This window comes from Terrapene carolina, unplaced genomic scaffold, assembly GCF_002925995.2.
Source record: "Terrapene carolina triunguis isolate 2854851 unplaced genomic scaffold, T_m_triunguis-2.0 Scaffold33723, whole genome shotgun sequence".
Classification (NCBI taxonomy): Eukaryota; Metazoa; Chordata; order Testudines; family Emydidae; genus Terrapene; species Terrapene triunguis.
The window spans coordinates 2114811-2135394 of record NW_020698074.1 but is presented as its reverse complement, the minus strand read 5'-3'; the positions used below and the strand labels follow the sequence as shown (position 1 = coordinate 2135394).

General features: G+C 45.9%; 1 protein-coding gene across 1 annotated transcript in view; it reads right to left on the bottom strand.

Moving 5' to 3' along the window:
* The window catches only part of LOC112109101 (SH3 and cysteine-rich domain-containing protein), a 108748-nt gene that overhangs the window by 75949 nt on the left and 12215 nt on the right, over positions 1-20584 (bottom strand). The window contains exon 2 of the mRNA XM_024203491.2: positions 530-806. Within this exon, the coding sequence (XP_024059259.1) occupies positions 530-806 (277 nt within the window). The remainder of the gene's footprint in view (positions 1-529; positions 807-20584) is intronic.

Genomic DNA, 20584 nt, shown 5'->3' with positions numbered 1-20584 from the left:
TGTGCCGCCATCTTGCCTGCACCCCTCTCTCTACCTCTTCTGGAGCACTATTGCAAAGCTGGTGTGGCAAGCCTCCACACTTGGGCGAATTTACACGTAATCTCTGTAGGATGAATCAGAATAGTAATTAACACTTTGGAATGCAGTGAAACAGTGTGGGACTTTCGTTCTATTTGATTCATTATAAGGAATGACATTTTACCATATTTTCTAGCAATACAGCCAACAGGAACCAATGTTCATCAAAACCCAACAGGGCAAAATTTGGCTCCATAGCTTCTGAGTTGTGATACCTACGTGTCATCATGGGGAGATATCTGTTATTTGGGTCAAGCTGCAACCTATGTTAAGTACACAGCTTGAAGTGTGAGATCAAGGAGTCCATGATCATGTTAATGGGCTGGTTGGTGTGGATCGTCAGTCCAAGTTCCTTTGGACTAGTACTGTCAAGAACATCTCTATGGTCACATATGGTCTGGGAAGGCCACTCTGCATATTCTCTCTCACACACAAACAAAATAATTCTTACCAACAATCATGTGGTTGCAGACATCACAGAAGGTGGGTTTTTTGAAGATGTACTCCTGGAAAACATGAACCTGGTTGCTTTCAGACTGCTGTTGGAGTTTGATGGGTGTGGAGGTCTGGCTCTCTGAGCTGGGGAGCTGGCCGGTGCTGGTGCTCACCTCAGGCAGCAAATCAACTTGTAATTTCACGTCACTGTTAGTCCTCTGGAAAAAGTTGTCTGCGCTTTTACTCCGTAAGCTTTTGGTCTTGAAAGAGAGTGATCTTTTCAGTTTCTGGAGCTGCAATGCAATAACAGAAGAGTTGGTCACTTTTTTTTAAACACACAGCAGGTCAGGGTCATGTTGTGAGGTGTATTGTTGACTTTGTGCATACATGTAAATTTCCATTGATATTAACAGTATGTTGGGAATGGGTTATCCCAGAGATGGGACTGCAATGTAATGACTCCACTCCAGTGAGCTACATAATCCACTCCAAAATCCAACTAGCAACTTGAGAGTTAAGACAAGAGCTTGCAAGGAGAAAACTCATTAATCCTGTAGGCTCTAACAAACAACTCTATTGCTGCCTTCTTAATAGGTGCAACAACAAAGTCATTACAGAGTATTATGCACATACATCCTGGGGAGAATATATGCTCCTTTGTGTTCAAGCCTGACAGAAATTAAAGTACCACACACCTATGTACAGTCCTTGAGTAGCAGGTAAAGCTATTTCAAGAACAGCTGTTAAAGGATGCTGGAAGAGGAATGAATTCAGTGAGGTAGGTTATGTATTTTTTTTAGACGTCTTCATTTACAATTCAGTGCAAACAGACACAATATTTACTGGGTTTTGTCCTAGAAATCCTGGTTTTAAAAAGAAAAATTAGTGAAGATGAAGAGTTACAGCACTATACGTTTTATCAGAATGACTATGTAATTTTCCTGTAATTCGGGGTGGCTCTGGTACTGCGTCAGTGCTCCCGCAAAGAATTAGCAGTGCTATGAAGGGCAGTGGGTGAGGTCTGGTACCTATCGTGGTGTGAGTTACAGAAGTTGGCAGATTTGACAGGCTCTGAAGTCTAAAGAGGGCAAACAGTCAGGGGAAAGAAAAGCATGCTGGGAAAACCTAAGCTGCATCTCCTTTCATGTTCATTTATCTCTGACATACAGCATGTCCGTTTTGCCTATCACACAGTATTATTTCAACTACAGCAACGCTGGGCATTATTTTCTTGGCCAATGTGGTGTAGCATGAAATTTTCCATGCCACATAGAGTCTGTCTGTGCTAACTAGGAGCATTTGTTTAGACTAGAAACTATTTACACTGGAAACAATGGCGATTGGAAGTGATAATTCAAATTAATGGAAGGGAATGAGCTTACATACTTTCCTGAAAGTGCGTGGTACAGGTCTGTAATCCTGGCATGAGACCTGATGTAGTGGCCTTGCGGCTCTGTTATAACCACTTTCCACCTCTGCTCCTCCCTATTTTTTTTTTTTTATTATGAAGCCTATAGCAGATATAGTGGCCAGGGGCTTCATAAAATGGTGTGTCCCCCTGTTATGAACGGGAGGCAGCCTCTACTCTACACCAGGCAGCCATATGAACTGGCACAAGGGATACTCAGGCCCTTTTCCTATATTTCTCCACAGTAAATTCCATTGGTCCGATGAACGTGCAAGGAGATTACGCTGCCTTAGCTCAGCTCTCCAGATTGACAACACTCCAGGTTGCTGTGTTGTAAAATTCTCAGCACTCCTGTTTTGCACCCTTCAATGTAGTTAACTTTTTCTCACTAGTGACTTCTACATGGAGGCTTCGTGCGTGGCAAGCCCAGGTGCAGGGCTGCCGAGAGCTGGTTTGGGCCCCGGTGAAAATTTTTTTTCGGGTCCCCCAGCAAGGACGGACCGGCTAAACAGGGCCGACGAGGGGGGGGGGGCGAAGCCGGGCCCCCTTCCGGACTGCCAGGCCCCGGTAATTTGTACCGGCTTCCCCCCCCCTCGTCAGCCCTGCCTGGGTGTGAACATACAGCACACTAGCCTGCCGCTCACTCTGCAACTGCACACTAAAAGTTCTGGAGAGTGTTTTGATGTCAGAGTCTCCATATAGATAAGTCCTTCCTGGGAGAGATCCTGACAATCCCTAAAGTGAGTTGTCAGATACATTTTTTTTCTTGGCATCAGGGGCGGCTCTAGCTTTTTTGCTGCCCCAAGCACGGCAGGCAGGCGGCTTTCGGTGGCACGTCTGAGGGAGATCCCCGGTCCCGCGGATTCGGCAGCATGCCTGCGGGAGGTCCGCTGGTCCCGCGGCTTCGGCGTACCCGCTGCCGAATTGCCGCCGAATCCGCAGGACCGGCGGACCTCCCGCAGGCACGCCGCCGAATCCGCGGGACCGGTGTACCTCCCGCAGGCGTGCCGCCGAAGGCTGCCTGACTGCCGCCCCCGCAGAGACCAGCAGGCTGCCCCCCGTGGCTTGCCGCCCCAGGCACGCGCTTGGAGCGCTGGTGCCTGGAGCTGCCACTGCTTGGTATGCAGAAAGAGCCCTGAGGAGATGTTCAAAGCAAATGCTGAAGTGTTTGCTAAAGACTCACTTACTTCCATTACTCTCCAGAAGAATCATTACCAAACAGAGATTCATAGATTCTAGGACTGGAAGGGATCTCGAGAGGTCATCAAGTCCAGTCCCCTGCCCAGTTAACTACCAAGTACAAGGACAAAGTAGCTGCCGATTTCCACAGCTACATCAACTGAAGCTTAATACTTAGAATTTCTCAGCCTGAGAAACACTATACAACAGCACCATTAAAATGGGTCATATCCCCCCTCTTGGGTCTTAAACTGTTGGCCCCCACTAACAGAGTCTCAGCTGAGGTTACTTCATATCCCCAGTGACAGACATGAGATCAGCAATTAAAAAAAATAATCTCCTGGTTGCTATTGAAATGATTCTCAAAGAAACAAGACCTCATTAGTGCAACCAAACACAGAGAATTATAGCAGCATAAGGTGACTGTAATGGCATTCATTATTGATTTGCTACCCATTTCTGCAGTGCCACATGAAGTTAATTAAATCTCAAACATTACTATGCTTCCGCCATGGGCAGAAGACTAAGCTGTACAATAAAGTGTTTTGGCACAAAAAACAAAACAAAACAACCCCCTCACAAAAAACCCTGACTAGTTCGACAGATTAAGATTCATTGAATATTATTTGCTCAGTCTCAGATACAGTATTGTTTACCAGAGAAGAGCTCCACTGAAACCAAGACAGAGAGGCCCAAAGTTTTCAAAAAAGCCACAACCTGAGTGCCACTTGTGTGTGTGCAAATGTATGCATGCAAATGCTCTTGAATGTGCAATTTGTGCACACTGTTACCAAAATGATAGAATTTGCACATTCAGATCCCATTTGAAATTGCACTTGATGAAATAGATGAGTTGTGCACATCTAAATCCTGTAACTTTATATGGAAGTAAAAGTGCAAAAATTGTAGCCTGAGTGGTTATATATGCATAGTAATGAACACATTTGGAAGCCCTAGATCTGATTCTCTATGGTTTTGCCCCTTGTGTAGTTAATTACACACGTGTGCAACTTAAGTGCAAAACCTAATACGGCAGTGGTTTTTTTTGCCCACTATGCATAGATATAAATGACAGCACCAGGTGCATATGTAACACTGACAGACCCCAGTCGTTGGCAGGCGGAATCGAGCCTGGGCCCTCTGCTGCTTAGTGCATGAGCCTCTACTGCATGAGCTAAAAGCCATGTGGCTCTTAATGAAGGCTTTAGACAAGACTCATTAATCTCTAAGTGGTCTTGGTGCCACTACATGGGACAGAGCACCACACCTAGGAGGTGTGTGAGTTACACATAGGCAATGGAGAATCAGGCCCCATGTTTTGAAAGTTTGACTGAAACTATTTATCTGTAACTACATTGTGAGGAGAAATTGGCCCAGTAGAGAACCCTAAGTATGTTACTGGATGTGAATGCATATCTTTGCTTCTGGTTTATCTTAATCTACTAGAGCAGGGGTTTCAAACACGCAGCCCGCAGGGTTATTTCCTGCGGCCCGCCAAGCTCCACCCGCCAAGCTCCCCACGCCCCCCCGGAGTGATTTCCTGCAGCCGCCAAGCTCCCCTCCCCCGCTGCCCCCCCTCCTCCCCAGCGCGCCACGTCCTCGCTCCTCTGCCTACCTCCAGGCGCTTCCCGCCGCCAAACAGCTGTTTGGAGGTGCTTAGCGCTTTCCAGGAAAGAAGGGGAGGAACGGGGAGCCGCATGCTCAGGGGAGGAGGCAGAGAAGAGGCAGGGATTTGGGGAAGGGGTTGGAATAGGGGCAGGGAGGGGGCAAAGTTTTGGTGGGGACTTTGGGGAAGGGGTTGGAATGGGGGCGGGGAAGGGGTGGGAAGATTCGGGGCAGGGGCAGGGCCTCATGGAAGGGGTGGACTGGGGGGTCTTTTGTACCTTTATATGAAAAGGTGTCAGTGATGCAGCCCTCAGGCCAATGTACTAGTCCTCATGTGGCCCTCGTGGTGATTTGAGTTTGAGATCCCTGTACTAGAGGGAGGATGATGCAAGCAACCAGCTAATTGGGGAGAGTTGAAGACTTTTGTGAAAATGTAAATGGCAAAAGATGTAAAATATAATCACATATATGATTACATTGCAGTCAAAAGAACACTGATTCTTTAAACAAAGATTTCTGTTTTCCATATCTTTGCAATTGTTTAAGCTAATTCATTTTGTCGAACACTGAAAGAGATCTTAAAAGACATGTCATGAAACATTTACATACACGGTTTGCCTGATTTTTATCTCTTTTATATGAATTTAATGCTGCTGTGAGGCTACTGACATACTGAAGCTAATATGTTTAGCTGGTGTAAGTGAGATCAGAATCAGGCTCTGTACATTTTCTCTCATCAGAGCAAAAACGTACAGTTTCAAGATTTTTAATCTCTCTCTAGAGACAAGCCCACAACAAAACCCCAGATCTGAACGCCTAAGAATTTTGTCTTAGAAATGCAAGCGGCCAACTGTTTGTTACTTCTCTGGTTTAAGATACACATGGAAAGTAATTTGAGCTACAAAGTTTAGACCTAGATCTTGATCCTAGCTCAGTGTTGCTTCTGTTGAAGACGGCAGCAACCCAAACTTCTAGTAGTACTAACCCCAACAATTTGAAAATAATGAGTCAAGGCCTGAAACCCCTCACCCCCCATTAGATAACTTAAAGACATCTCATGATTTTTAAGCCAATAAATGTGGGATACTTTTTTGGTTTTAGGCTTTAGATTTACTTTTTTTTCCTGCAAGCATAAGAGCTAGAAACTTCCACTTATAAATAATATAAAAAGTAAGCTGAGATACTCATGAGTTCAGAAACTGGGGTTTTAAGACACCTCCCTCCCCAACCAAATATTGCAAGACTTACAATAAAATCACACATATGAACCCTAGAAGGCTTGAGTTCACTGTCTGATTTGAAACCTAGGATGTTTCTGTGCTTTTGAAATTAGGCACAAAAGTTTGCCAATCCCTAGTTAAAAGCATTATATCATCCAAACAAACTCTGACTGCACACACTGTACCCTGAGGGCAGGACACAGATAACTGCAATAGCAACTTCTAAGAGCTGATTAACCTTTTCCTGGGTATCTTATACCACAATCTCTTCCTCCCCTACTGTCTCACTGAGTTTTCCCACCCCAAAGATTCTGGTAGCTCCACAGAAATAATATTCTCACATTGTTTCTTCTGTTCCTTATTCCCTATAGATTTACTGTGAGTGTCCTGATACCTCTCTGGATTTACTGGCGATCTATTAGAAATAGTGGCATCATTGTAAGCATGTGGGTCCGCTTGGAGATGCATACTCTGCTCTAACTCTGGGGCCCTAAAGTTGGCTCCTCTCAAATAATAGAGAAATAAGTGGTAGCAAAACTCCCTCGGGTAAAATTGTGCCCTGGTCGGAAAAGGTGCAATTTCCACTGGTTTCAATGTGAGTTGTGCCCGGTTGTACCAGGGCTGAATTTTGTCTTAGAAATGCAAGTGTCCAACTGTTGGTTACTTCTCTGGTTTAAAATACACATGGAAAGTGAGAGGAGCCCAGAGATTTTGGTTCCTTTTTAATTCTGGTTTCATGCAACTAAGAAACAATTTTGTCTGTCCAGGCTTTTATCTCCTGTCTCGCTTGTTGTAACCACCACCTCCTCCTCCACCTCTCTAGCACCACCCACATCACCCTGTTCAGTCCACTTCAAAAATATTCCATGCTCACTTAACTGATGGTGTAACCCCACTCTGAATCCCTCGGCTGGCTTCTCTGCCTCCACCACATCAGTTTTAAGCTTCTTGGGCTCACCGTCAAGGTCCTGCTTTACATTTCATTCACACTCCCCTTCCCATGGAATTTACTTTATTCCCAGTCAGATTGCTCCTTGTCTCCTGCTCTCCACCAGCAATGGCAGCAGATTGCACTCCTCTCCCTGGGGCCAGAGGGAGGGTTCTCCCTGGGGGAGGACTGTAATGCTTCCTGGGGGGTGCCCAGGGGTTGTGAGGCACATGGCTACCACCTACCCTCAGTGTGAGGAACCCTCGTCTGTGTCTGCTGCGGTTCAGTTACTAGCCACAAACCTCTGGCAACACAAGCCCTGCCTTGCAGGCCCTGCTCTCTCTTTACAGGTTACACCAACCTCTGAATCCTACAAGTGTCACCCTAGAGTGCCCAGCTCCTGTTCCACTGGCCACTCACAGAATTCCCAGAGGAATTGCGTTCCCAAAGGAACCGTTCAATGCAGCTTATCGGTTACACCACAGAACACAGCTCTGCTTAACACACAGCACTTAGATTTGTTTATAGGGAAACCAAGTATACATTTATTTAACAAAGAACAGAGATTCACAGGATAGCAAACAGAAGTACTGGAAACAACAAGTTACATTCAAAAAAACCATAACAGACATACTGAAGCCTAAACTTAATGAATAAGACACTCATGTCATAAGAGCAAAAAGCTCACCCCAAATCCTGCCAGCATATTACAGCCAGGCTTGGCTGGGATCTTCTGTTCATGAAACAAGCACGCTGTCCTCTTGCCTCCTCAGTGGAAAGACCCAGATTTTTCCTTTGTCCCTACAGGTATATTCCAAAAATCCTTGGCCTGCACTTGTAAACAGGCTAACCGCGGCTGCTTGCGCTTTCCTGTCTAGTGGCCTCCCTGCAGACTTTGCAATCACTCCACTAGCATTCTGCTCAGACTGTAAATGGATGCCCATTGTGAACCAAACAGTGCTGAACTAACATGTAAACAGGTAGATCAAGATCTCTTGCCTGAGCCTAACTTGTTTCTCACCTTTTCTGGTGGCCAGCCCTAAGCTGCACCCCTTAAGTACAACATTTTCAGTATATACCCAACTCCTTACATATTATCCGTACATACATTTCACAATGAGTATGATGACCTGTGTGACACAGACTTTCATCACAGACTTTACCTGACACTCTTTGGTGAACTAGTATGTAAATACTAGTAGGGGGAACCTTGAAAGCCTTATGTACCCCTGTGCCCTCTGCCAGTTGTCACCAAGAGGTCCCTGGGTCACAAGGACAAGCAGGGGTACCAACGCTGCCCTCTCCTGGAAGTTCTGCTTTACAATCTGGAGCAGCATTTGTGAAGGTTGCCCAAGAGACAGGGCAGCCCAGTACATTTCCCAGCCTGCCTAGCTCCATCCTCTACCCAAGCGCCCCCACTGTCAGTTTTGGAGGCTGGCTCTGCACCTCCCCGTGCAGGGAGGCCAGTAAAGGGCTTGTGCCACTACATTCCCACTACAAGAGGGCAGTGAGTGAATTCACTGTATGACTCTCCAAGGCCAAATAGTTTAGCCCTTAGCTCTAGCCATCTCCTCTCCCACTACACTGCCAAAAATAAACCAACAAGAAAAAGAAAGCATGCTTCCTTTCCCTTTCCCTTTATTTAGTCAAGTGCTACTGATAGCATGGTGTGAATTACAAATAATGAGGGATATTGAGGAAATTGGACTGAATCACCCACACATTTTTTCCGCTGCAAATTTTACAAAAATGCACCAGTTTTGCTTAACTCTGTTCACTGGCAATGCAGAGAATAAAAATGCAGCACTGACAGACCCCACCAGGTAAACACCCACCCTGCCCTTCCTGACAGAGCCAATTTTTTCCTCCAGCTTTTCAGAGTCATATTCAAAAGCATTAGACTCTTGCTTTGCAGCAAGGGGAGGACTTCAGTGCACGAGGCTCAGGCAGCATTCTCCAGACTCACCAAACAACATGTCAGGTGTATTATCTGTTACCATGAGGACTACGACCAAAAGCATGTCAAATAAGGGGAAGAACAAATGGTTGACAAACAGATGATCTTCTACCGAGTACACTTTGTTTTCTGGGCCAAGAAGCATTCAATTCACATTATCATCTTCTGGGATGCATTAGTGTATATTGATGTTAACAAGATTTGTTCAAGAACTGCATGTTACATATAGGGCCAGATTCCCAGCTGGTGCTGATTAGCCTAGGTGAATTTGTTTCAACAGAGGGGTATGCTGATCTACCGCGAGTGAGGATCTGGTCCATGATGTCAGTGAAGTGCTTATGGGACGTAAGCATCAAACATGTTTATCTTTTTCAAATTGAAAAAAATACAAAGACAACTGATTTCTTCAGCCTGGATACATTATTTTTCTGGCTTTGATTTAAAAAGGCACTGCATCAGGATTTTAATAGTTTTAATCATGAATTTGCCTATCTCAAAGCCTACATCTCCTTTCACTAATATTACAGATTTCTGACAGTTTAATGGGACACAATCTAGACCATTGGCCAGATAAAAAGATATTTTAAAAATTCAAGTTAGTTATTTTTGTGTGCGCAAAAACTCCAGGTTAAACCTGTGAGCAAAACAGATTTATTTTCAACATGTACACACCATGGATATAAATAGGCCAGATCCTCGACTGATGTAAAGTGGTGTAGCTCAACTGACTTCAACTGATGCCAATTTACAGCAGCTGAGACATGGCCCAATGCATTTGTTCAAGGGTTGAATATCCAGCTTTCTTGGGAAAACACATCCTTATCCATCACAGTCAGAGGGAGTGACCATCCCTATAGAATCCGTTATGGATTATATTTGTGTGGTTTCCCAGCAGATTAGATAGACGACATTATAACTAATACATTTATTTTTGTTTAAGAAAGTCATCAAACTGCCTGCCTGGATACTGTATTGAACTAGTCAAAGGCAAAATCTTATACACCATGCCTAATGATAATGGCCAGGCAGGTGGCCTGTTAGCGATTCATTTACATCTCTTGTTCAGTTATCTAATTTAACAAAGAACAGATGACTACAAAGCCTCCAAATTGTACCCTTCGCTATTACATGAAGCTCTGTGTTCATGTTACTGTCACCGTTAGCTTCCTGCTCTCTCCTGACTTTGTGTTCCACACAGCTTTTGAATTGTGTAAACTCTTTAGGGCAGGGCTTATCTTTTATTTTGCCTTTGCACAGTGCCCAACACAATGGAGGCCTGATTTGGATATTACTGTAATGCAATTAGCCATAGTGGAAAAGCTTAAGGAACTCAGAGGGCCAAATCCTAATAGATGTTGAACACTCAGCACTCCCAGTGAAGTCAATGTGAGCTACAATGCTTAGCCCCATTCCAGGTTTGATGAGCATATCTGATCAAAATATCCAAACCAAAGTATCCAAATCTTGATAGGTATCCAAACTGTTTATCTGCTCATCCAAACCTTGACGGTACCATATGAACCTCTTGATAGCTCAGCATAACTAGGCTGGAAATCTCATGTTCCCTAGTACTTCCTGCTCCATTTGGGCTGGAAGCATTGGGGCACTGCAGTTTCTGATCTTAAAAAGAACAAAGTGCCCATGTATGTGAAAATGCAAAAGAAAGGGGGAAAAGGGGTTTGTGCATGAGAATTTAGTGCCAGTGAAAGATGTCAGATTGATAGTCCTGGGGAATGAAATCTTTTGTCTATTCTGGGAACAAATTCAGCACACAAATTGACAGTACAAGCGTTCCCACACTCCTGTACCAGTGTGCCTCAAACCTTGTCTTTAGGGTGAAAGGGTAGTTCATTCTTCATGCCCATTCAATCCTTGGCCTTTGCTGAGGTTGAGAACAAGGGTGCTAACTGTGGTGGTGGTTAATGTGATGTGGACACGTACCCAATGAGCACTTGTAAGAGAATAATCAACATGCACATAGGCAACTGAACAGCCTTGTGATTAGAGCCAGTCAGAAAAATAGGACTTTTTTTCCATGGAAAATTTTGAATTTTCAGTGAAAAACAGAATTTAAAATATTTTGAAATGCCACTAAAGTGCCTCATGGAAGCTGTAGCTCAGGTGCGTCCTGTTCTCATTCTCTCATATAGGCTGAACTCCCTGGTTGGACACCTCCCACGATGCACTACATGATCTCCCCTCTTGGTGAGAGGAGGCAATGCATCATAACAGTCACAGGGCCATGGTGCATCACAGGAGATGAAATCTATCTGGAGAGACCATCCCATAGTAGAATGGAAGCATGAGATACCCAAACTACAACTACATGGATATAAACTGACCATCAACAAGTTTAGGCTTGACATTAGATGAAGGTTTCTAACCATCAGAGGAGTGAAATTCTGGAACTGCCTTCCAAGGGGAGCAGTGGGGTCAAAAAACCTAACTGGCTTCAAGACTGAGCTTGATACGTTTATAGAGGGAACGGTATGATGAGACTGCCTACAATGGCATGTAGCCGATCTGCGGCTGCTAGCAACAAACATCTCCAACGGCAAGTGTCTTCCCTAAGAGCTGCAGTAGAGCCACTGCCCCAGTGCAGCTCTGTGAGTGTAAACTAGCCCTTCTTTCAATAGTCCTAAAGCCCTGGTGTGCAACATTTCAACCTCATCTCTCATCAGATCGTATGTCAGAAAAGAATTCATCTCTTTGATTCTATAGCTTGCCATTCAAATCATGAAAATTACATTAAAAGTCTGAAAATAAATAACATCTGCTGAGCTCATAGCACTCTGCCCAGTGACTGTCAATTCTTCTTCCTTTGTAAACACGTGTATAAGTCACAACACGTTACAGTTTAAACTAAACACAGAACCTCCATGACCAAAGCATGTTGTTTGTTTTACAACAGGGCTCGTGAATGCATCACCCTCTTCTGCCTCTTTTCACGCATCACCTAATGAAAAGAGCTGCTGGTCTCAAGAACAGGGAGGGAGACTGTAAATCTTGTAGGCTGTTGAATGGCTTGTTTAACACATGTGGCAACAGTTGCAGCACATCTTCTGCAATTTAGCTTGTAAAAGAACAAACTAAAAAAACCCTTTATGACTCATTTTGTTGTCACTGTGGGTCAGCTGACTCTTCTTTTTGCTCAGAAATCTAATATGAAAGCTGACACATTAAGTAACAGAAGGTTGATAGTAACTTTCTCATTTTTTCCAAACATTCCTGCAACTTTGTTTAAAATACATATATTTGTTTACACCTTCTGGTTTTGTACTTTGGGTTTCACCTCAGTCATCTGGTTGCTAAGCAGCCAGTCTTTGCCATAGTTGGTCCTCATTATGACGGTACACATGATTAGTATGTCTTTTGCGTCTCAATATGCCCTGAAGTTGCACTGTTATCTTTAAGGTCTCGTCTGGGAATTCATTATTTCACTGCCCCGCTTGGATTTCTCTTTTCTAAATGGTACAGTGATTTCCCAGTTATTTAATAATTATTACTGTGTAGGTACTGGTACAAGGTGGGTTTTTTTCTTTTCTTTTTCAGAATAAAGGGCCAGATCCCAGGCTGTTGTAAATCCATATAGATCTACTGAAGTCAACAGCACTATGTTGATTTACACTAGCTGAGGGTCTGGCCATTGAGAATTTTATAAAAAAACAAAACTAAACAAACACACACAAAAACCAAGTAGGGGGCTACATTTTGCTCACCTTACTCTCCTGAGTAATCCTACTGGAGTCAAGATTCTACTAGTGTAAGGTGCCAAGCCTTTGACCCTACATAATATCTGTATACTGATGATGTGTGTGACATTACTTTCTACTTCAGGTGTACTTTGCCCATTATAAGTTAAAAATGAGTAATTAAACATAAGCCCCATATACACCTGTGCTTCATGACACCCTTCAGCTAAAGAACTCTGGCCCAGCTACATCTGAAAACTTCCAGTGGATTTTATTTTGCTGATGAGTTTTTTTTTTAATCTTAGCCATTTTATAATATTCAAATGTCAGCCTGTTGAATCAATTATGAAAACGTATTTAGCATAGAGGCTGATACACATAACATCAGCACCAGATCCCACATATAATCTCATTTGAATTGTCTTAGAACATAAAAAGGAAGGTCCAGAAATCCCTGGGAGTTGTTACAGTTAATATGCTATCAGTGTTTCCACTCTTTAAGGGGTTAAGAACTTGCCTGTTAAAATTGCTTCAAATAAAAACATAACTGCTCAGTTCTGCAACCACACTGTCACTAGGCCAAATCCTGAGACCTTTGCTCATGGCTTACTCCCACTAACTTCAGCAGGAATTATGCCTGAGTAAGGACTTTAAGAAAAAAATAAACAGAACTAAACCCTAGAGTGAAAAAAAAAATCCTTTTAGTATCTTTCATTGTTCATAAAAATAAGATCTTTGCACCAGGAAAAGGCCAGCTGGCTCAATGTACTTTCCCTTATCTGGATGATCTTAATTCCAGCTTCTTGATTTTTCACCATCTCTGTAAATCCTCTGCTTCTTCAGCACCAAATATAGGTGTATCTTGCATTTGTCTGTACTTCCTGCTTACTGTGCCTCTCACAGTCACTTGTTTTTATGTGTATTAGTTCTATCTAGGTTTCCTATTTACTTGCCGTGCATTAAACTACGCTAGAGATGGACCTGAACCAAAATCTTGGAAATCCCCATGCTATGCAGAAGTTTGGAAACTGAGGCCTGGTCTACACTAGGCGTTTATGTCGAATTTAGCGCCGTTACATCGAATAAACCCTGCACCCGTCCACACCACGATGCTATTTAGTTCGATATAGAGGTCTCTTAAATTCGACTTCTGTACTCCTCCCCAACGAGGGGAGTAGCGCTAAATTCGACATGGCCATATCGAATTAGGCTAGGTGTGGATGGAAATCGACGCTAATAGCTCCGGGAGCTATCCCACAGTGCACCACTCTGTTGACGCTCTGGACAGCAGTCCGAGCTAGGATGCTCTGACCAGCCACACAGCAAAAGCCCCGGGAAAATTTGAATTCCTTTTCCTGTCTGGGCAGTTTGAATCTCATTTCCTGTTTGGACATCGTGGCGAGCTCAGCAGCACTGGCAACGATGCAGAGCTCTCCAGCAGAGATGGCCGTGCAATCACAGACTAGAAAGAGGGCCCCAGCATGGACTGATCGGGAAGTCTTGGATCTCATCGCTGTGTGGGGAGATGAGTCCGTGCTTTCCGAGCTGCAAAAGACGGAATGCAAAGATCTATGAGAAGATCTCTAAAGCCATTGCAGAGAGAGGATACAGCCGGGATGCAACGCAGTGCCGCGTGAAAATCAAGGAGCTGAGACAAGGCTACCAGAAGACCAAAGAGGCAAACGGACGCTCCGGAGCCCAGCCCCAGACATCCCGTTTCTACGAGGCACTGCATTCCATCCTAGGTGCGGCCGCCACCACTACCCCACCAGTGACCGTCGACTCTGAGGATGGGATATTGTCCACGGCCGGTTCCTCGGACATGTTAGCGGACAGGGAAGATGAGGAAGGAGATGAGGAGGACGAGGCAGTCGACAGCGCTTGCAACGCTGATTTCCCCGACAGCCAGGATCTCTTCATCACCCTCACAGAGATCCCCTACCACCCGTCCCCAGCCGTTAACCAGGACACAGAATCAGGGGAAGGATCAGCCAGTAAGTGTTTTAAACCTCTAAACATTTATTTTTAACAGAACAGGAATTTTAACAATACCAACAATGGGCTTCTCATGATTACTTTGCCATAGGCGCTTAACGTTTCAGTCCCTGGCAGTGCAACTATTAAAAACAAATCTAACAATGTCCGGTTTTGCATGATTGTTCTGCCCAAGCCGCTCTACTGTTTAGTCCCTGCCACTGCAGCTACAGTAAAATGCGGTCTACATGTCCGGGGATAGAGCAGAAATCCTCCTGGGACATCTCGACGAAGCTCTCCTGGAAGTAATTGGAAAGCCTTTGCATCAGGTTCCTGGGGAGAGCGGCCTTATTGGGTCCTCCGTGGTATGAAACGTTTCCGCGCCAGGAGACCATCAGGTACTCCGGGATCATTGCCCTGCAGAGCATGGCGGCATACGGCCCTGGTCTTTGCAGGCTTTCCCGAAGCATTCTTTCTTTATCTCTGTCTGAGATCCTCATCAGGGTGATGTCGCTCATGGTGACCTGCTTTGAATTAGGTAGGGGAATGTTAGTATTGGGACTACTTGCCCGTTCCTTTACAGAACTGTAACCGCCGGTTTACAGCCACGCGGTGGAGGCGGGAGAGGGGCGGCATACAGGGATCTTTCCCTGGGACAGCCGTGAGGGGGTGGGACAGGGGCAGAGTTGATGCTTGCCGGATTGCTGGCAGCAGGGACTAGCATTGCTTTCAATGTGAAAGGAGGCCAGTGCTACTATCAAAGTTTTAAGCAGCCACAAGTCTACGGCTTACCATGTCTGCCTGCTACACAAATTCCGGTGTCCTGCCCCACTTTTCAAATCGGCAGTGCAAGACCCCAGGCACTGAATGCGAGGGCCGAAAATTCGACCTTGTCCTGAGTGCGCATGTGATAGGTACAGTGCATGGTCTTGTTCACAGAGAAAGACTATGTTCTTTGTTCACAACTACATTTATCTTTCTGAGGAATTCACTCCCTTTTTCCCATTCCCACAGCCACATCTGCGACTGTCTCCCAACCCAGCCTGGCATCACACACCCAGAGGCTAGCGCAGATTAGGCGGAGGAAGAAGAGGACACGGGAGGACATGTTCTCAGAACTAATGGGCTGCCTGGGCTCGGGCAGACAGACACAGTGGAGGGAGAACTTGTCCCAAATGCACCGGACACACATGGAACGTGAGGAGAGGTGGCGGCAGGAAGACCAGCAGGCTACTCAAACGCTGCTTGGACTTATGAGGGAGCAAACAGACACGCTCCGGCACCTTGTTGATGTTCTGCAGGAATGGAGGCAGGAGGACAGAGCCCCGCTGCAGTCTATCAGTAACCGCCCTCCCCCGCCACCAAGTCCCATACCCCCCTCACCCAAAGTCCAAAGAAGGAGGGGCGGCAGAGTCCGTGAAAACTCTCACTCCACCCCTGCAGACTGCTCAAGCACCAGAAGGCTCTCATTCCCCAAAATTTGAAAAGTCCTTTCCTTCCCGCCTCACCCAAGCCCCCGTCCAAGTTTCACCCCCCAGTTTCATGTGTGGTTGTTAATAAAAAATACGTTTCTGTTCATTACTGTTTCCATCATGTTCTTTAGAGGAGAGTCTGTGTGAAGGGGGGTAAGGGGGTAGCTAATTGGACAGGACAGCAGCAGGGCACACACACAGTCCAGTCACTAGTTACCCTGGTCAGTCTGGGAGGTGGTTTTCATGTTCTGGGGGGAGAGGGGGGTTGCTCTGTGACTTTGTGGCGGGGGAGGGCAGTTACAAATCTTATGCAGCGGCCCTTATCCTGGATCACAGAGCCACGCTGCAGGGGATCTGTAACCCTCCTCCCCCTGCCACAAAGTCACATAGCCACCACCTACACGCAGTCCCCATCAGGAGGGCTGGCAGGCTCCGTTGAAACAAGCAGTCCACCACTGTGGAGCCTGTCATTCCTGCAGTTTAGAAGCGCCATTTGCATCAGTACACTACACCCGCTCCCCACCACAGTCTGCGTCCCAGGTTTAAAACATTCCCGCGAAAACAGTAATAAAGAAAACGGTGTCCATTAACAAAATAGAAGTCATTTTATTTTTAAAGGTGTGTTGGAAGGGGGTGAAGGGGGTATGTAACTGGAGAGGATAGTCAACATTGACTGGGTAAAGAAACGGGGGCAGGTTCAGCTTCTCTGTACACAAACTTAAAAGTCACAGGTTACCCTGCTCACTCAGGAACCTAGCTTTCAGAGCCTCCCGGATGCACAGCGCGTCCCACTGGGCTCTTCTAATCGCACGGCTGTCTGGCTGGGCGTAATCAGAAGCCAGGCTATTTGCCTCAACCTCCCACCCTGCCATAAATGTCTCCCCCTTGCTCTCAGAGATTGTGGAGCACACAGCAAGCTGCTATAACAATGGGGATATTGGTTTCGCTGAGATCACAGCGAGTCAGTAAGCTTCTCCATCTCCCCTTGAGACAGCCAAAAGCACACTCCACCACCATTCTGCACTTGCTCAGCCGGTAGTTGAAGAGTTCTTTTTCAGTGTCCAGGGCGCCAGTATAGGGCTTCATGAGCCAGGGCATTAGCGGGTAGGCTGGGTCCCCGAGGATCACTGTAGGCATCTCCACATCCCCAAGAGTTATTTTGTGGTCCGGGAAGTAAATACCTTCCTGCAGCCGTCTAAACAGACCAGAGTTCCTGAAAACGCGAGCGTCATGAACCTTGCCCGGCCATCCGACGTTGATGTTTGTAAAACGTCCCCGATGGTCCACCAGTGCTTGCAGCACCATTGAAAAGTAGCCCTTTCTGTTAATGTACTGGCTGGCCTGGTGGTCCGGTCCCAGGATAGGGATGTGAGTTCCATCTATAGTCCCACCGCAGTTTGGGAATCCCATCGCGGCGAAGCCATCTATGATGGCCTGCGCGTTTCCCAGGGTCACTACCTTTGAGAGCAGTACCTCAACAATTGCGTTGGCTACTTGCATCACAACAACCCCCACGGTAGATTTGCCCACACCAAAGTGGTTCGCGACTGACCGGTAGCTGTCTGGCGTTGCAAGCTTCCAGAGGGCTATGGCCACTCGCTTCTGGACAGTCAGGGCTGCTCGCATCCGGGTGTCATTGCGCTTCAGGGCAGGGGACAGCAACTCACAAAGTTCCAGGAAAGTCCCCTTCCGCATGCGAAAGTTTCGCAGCCACTGTGATTCATCCCAGACCTGCAGCACTATGCGGTCCCACCAGTCCGTGCTTGTTTCCCGGGCCCAGAATCGCCGTTTCACAACATCCACATGACCCATTGTCACCGTGATGTCCTCGGCGCTGGGTCCCGTGCTTTCTGACAGGCCTGTGCTACTCTCAGACTTCAGGCCCTCACCGCGGTGCCATAGCCTCCTCGCCTGATTTATCTGCATCTGCCTCTGGGAAAGGTGGATGATAAGCTGCGAGGCGTTGACAACGGACACAACTGCGGCGATGGTCGCAGCGGGCTCCATGCTCGCAGTGCTGTGGCGTCCGCGCTGTCACTGACCAGAAAAGTGCGCGAACTGATTTCCCACCGGCGCTTTCAGGGAGGGAGGGAGGGCGATAGTGACGGACGGATGACGACAGTTACCCAAAAGCACCCTCGACACATTTTTTTTACCCAGAAGGCATTGGCGGCTCGACCCAGAATTCCAATGGGCAGTGGGGACTGCGGGAACTGTGGGATAGCTGCCCACAGTGCACCGCTTCCAATGTCGACGCTTTCCCCGTTAGTGTGGACTCACAAAGTCGAATTACTGTCCTTAGTGTGGACACACACGTTCGACTTTGCAATATCGATTCCACATATTCGATTTAAGTGAAATCGAACTACTCTCGTAGTGTAGACATACCCTGAGCCTGGATCTGCATTTTATGGCTGAATTATCCACCAGATCCCAGTATACAAATCTCTATTCCCCAGCCTACAACTGTTCTTTCCCATAAAACTGAAATCACACAGCCAAATACTGCAGCTTGTCTCCATCACTTTGTTTTAAGCTCTTATCAATGTGAAAATCTCTCTCCATTTTTGTTATCCTTTTCATAATTTTAAATGTCTTTTAGGTGATCTCCAAGTCTCAGCTTCGTTTGCTCCTTTATCCTTCCTTCATAACTAAAATTCTTCCAACTTGATATCATATTTGCTGCCTTATGACCTACCCTCTTGAGAGTAATATCTTTCCTGATGTACTGTGGCCAATACCGGGCAAAGAGTTTTGGGGTGGGGTGGGGTGGGGGGAGGAGGAAGTCTAGTGCTTCTTTATATAGCAAATGTGTCACCTTCTTAGTTTTATATCTACTGCATGGCTAATACAACCCTGCATCCGGTTTGCCTCTTTACTGCTACTGAGCCTTATGCTGATGGTTTGAATGATTTTTCCACAAAAGCTCCTATATCTGGTTCAGTGAGCTAGATGATTGTTCTATTAGTGAGCTAGATGATTGTTCTCTAGCTTAGTTTCTTGTTCCTAGACCAGTTAGCAAATAATTGACAAATGCAGGGTCACCTAAACAATTCAAAACCTTTCCAATCTGATTGCATATTCCTCACTATCTGTCCGGTCTCCAATTTTAGTATTGTCTGCCACTTGGAGATATCTATTTTTCAATTCCTGCTTCAAAATGGTTCAGAAGCTTGGAGTAGAAGTGCTGAAAACAAATCTTAGGGTTCCCCACATCAACCTATTTCCACTGCAGCAAATCTGTATTTTGGCTCATCTGTATTGGGCCATCAGTAATGCTGAGTGCTCTACAAACATAGCCAATGTTCCACCCACAGGGGCTTTCAATCTAACTTGGTGGGGAATTATTATAATAATATAAATCCTGACACTTTATAGATATGTAAGAAGGCATAGTCACTGTGCCAAGGAGCTTACAGTGTAAATATATACAACGATATCTGATAAATTCACTTATCCCATGACTGCACTTTATCATATACCCTTGACTGCCTCACTTGCCCTCTGGCCACTAATTCATCTCTTTGGTGTTTATTCTAAGTAGAGCTGTCTAAAACTGGTTCATGGGAAATTGTGATATTTCAACATTTGTTTTCATTCTGATTTGGAACAAAAGCATTCTTTAGAAAATTTCCTTTGAACTAAAAGGTCCGTACATTTTTAATTTGGGAAATTCTAATGTTTCTGAGAGAAAATCTGCTCTCTGGACCCAGTAGCTGCTGACTGAAATTAACAGGATTGTCAGTTTCACACTGCCCACCACTGAATAGCAGGGGTGAAACTGACAAAATTCATGTCAATGTCAGTCAGCAGGTGCCAAGGCTTCCCAGGTTTGAGGGTCTGGGAGGGTCCCACCACACAGACTGCCCTGGGGCCAAGGACCCCAAGGCTGCCAGACTGCTGGGCCTACTGCCTGTCCAGGCTCTGTGGTGCTTGGGGCAGCTAGCTTACCATTTGGTGTCAGACAGCCTGGGGAGTCAACTGGCCTGGGAGTCTAGAAGCACTGGGCTCCCCAGTCCCTGGGCAGGCTGCCGGCTCTCAGAAAACACATGTTTTTCTCCAGTGAAGACCCAGCTCAAGTGTTAGACTAGTAACAGCTTTTTTGTAAACATTTCACAGCTTCCATGTCCATTATCATGCAGCTCTGCAGGGTTAAAAATGTGGAGTTTTACTTCACAGAATGGGGAGATTCTGAGTTTCTTAGTGAGTCACACGTAAGGAGAGGATAGGATGCTCAACCAGTGCACCAGAGACCTGACCCAGCAAAGCAGTTAAGGACATGCACGACTTTAAGCATGTGAGTAATCCCATTGAAGTCAATAGGGCTACTCAAATCCTTAACATTACACACAAGCTTGAGCACTTCGCTCGGCCCAAAGACAAGGAGGGAATACCAAGCACTCAGACTGTCATGGTCAGAGGTGCATAAATGAGTGAGAAATTAATCAATAGCAAAACACCCATTGACTTCAATGTGGAGAGGATTTTACCCAGGATATTTTGGGCAGAGGTGGGCAAACCTTTTGGCCTGAGGGCCACGTTGAGGTATGGAAATTGTATGGTGGGCTATGGATGTTCACGAAATTGGGGGTGGGAGGGGTTAGGAGGGGGTGAGGGTTCTGGCTGGAGGTACAGG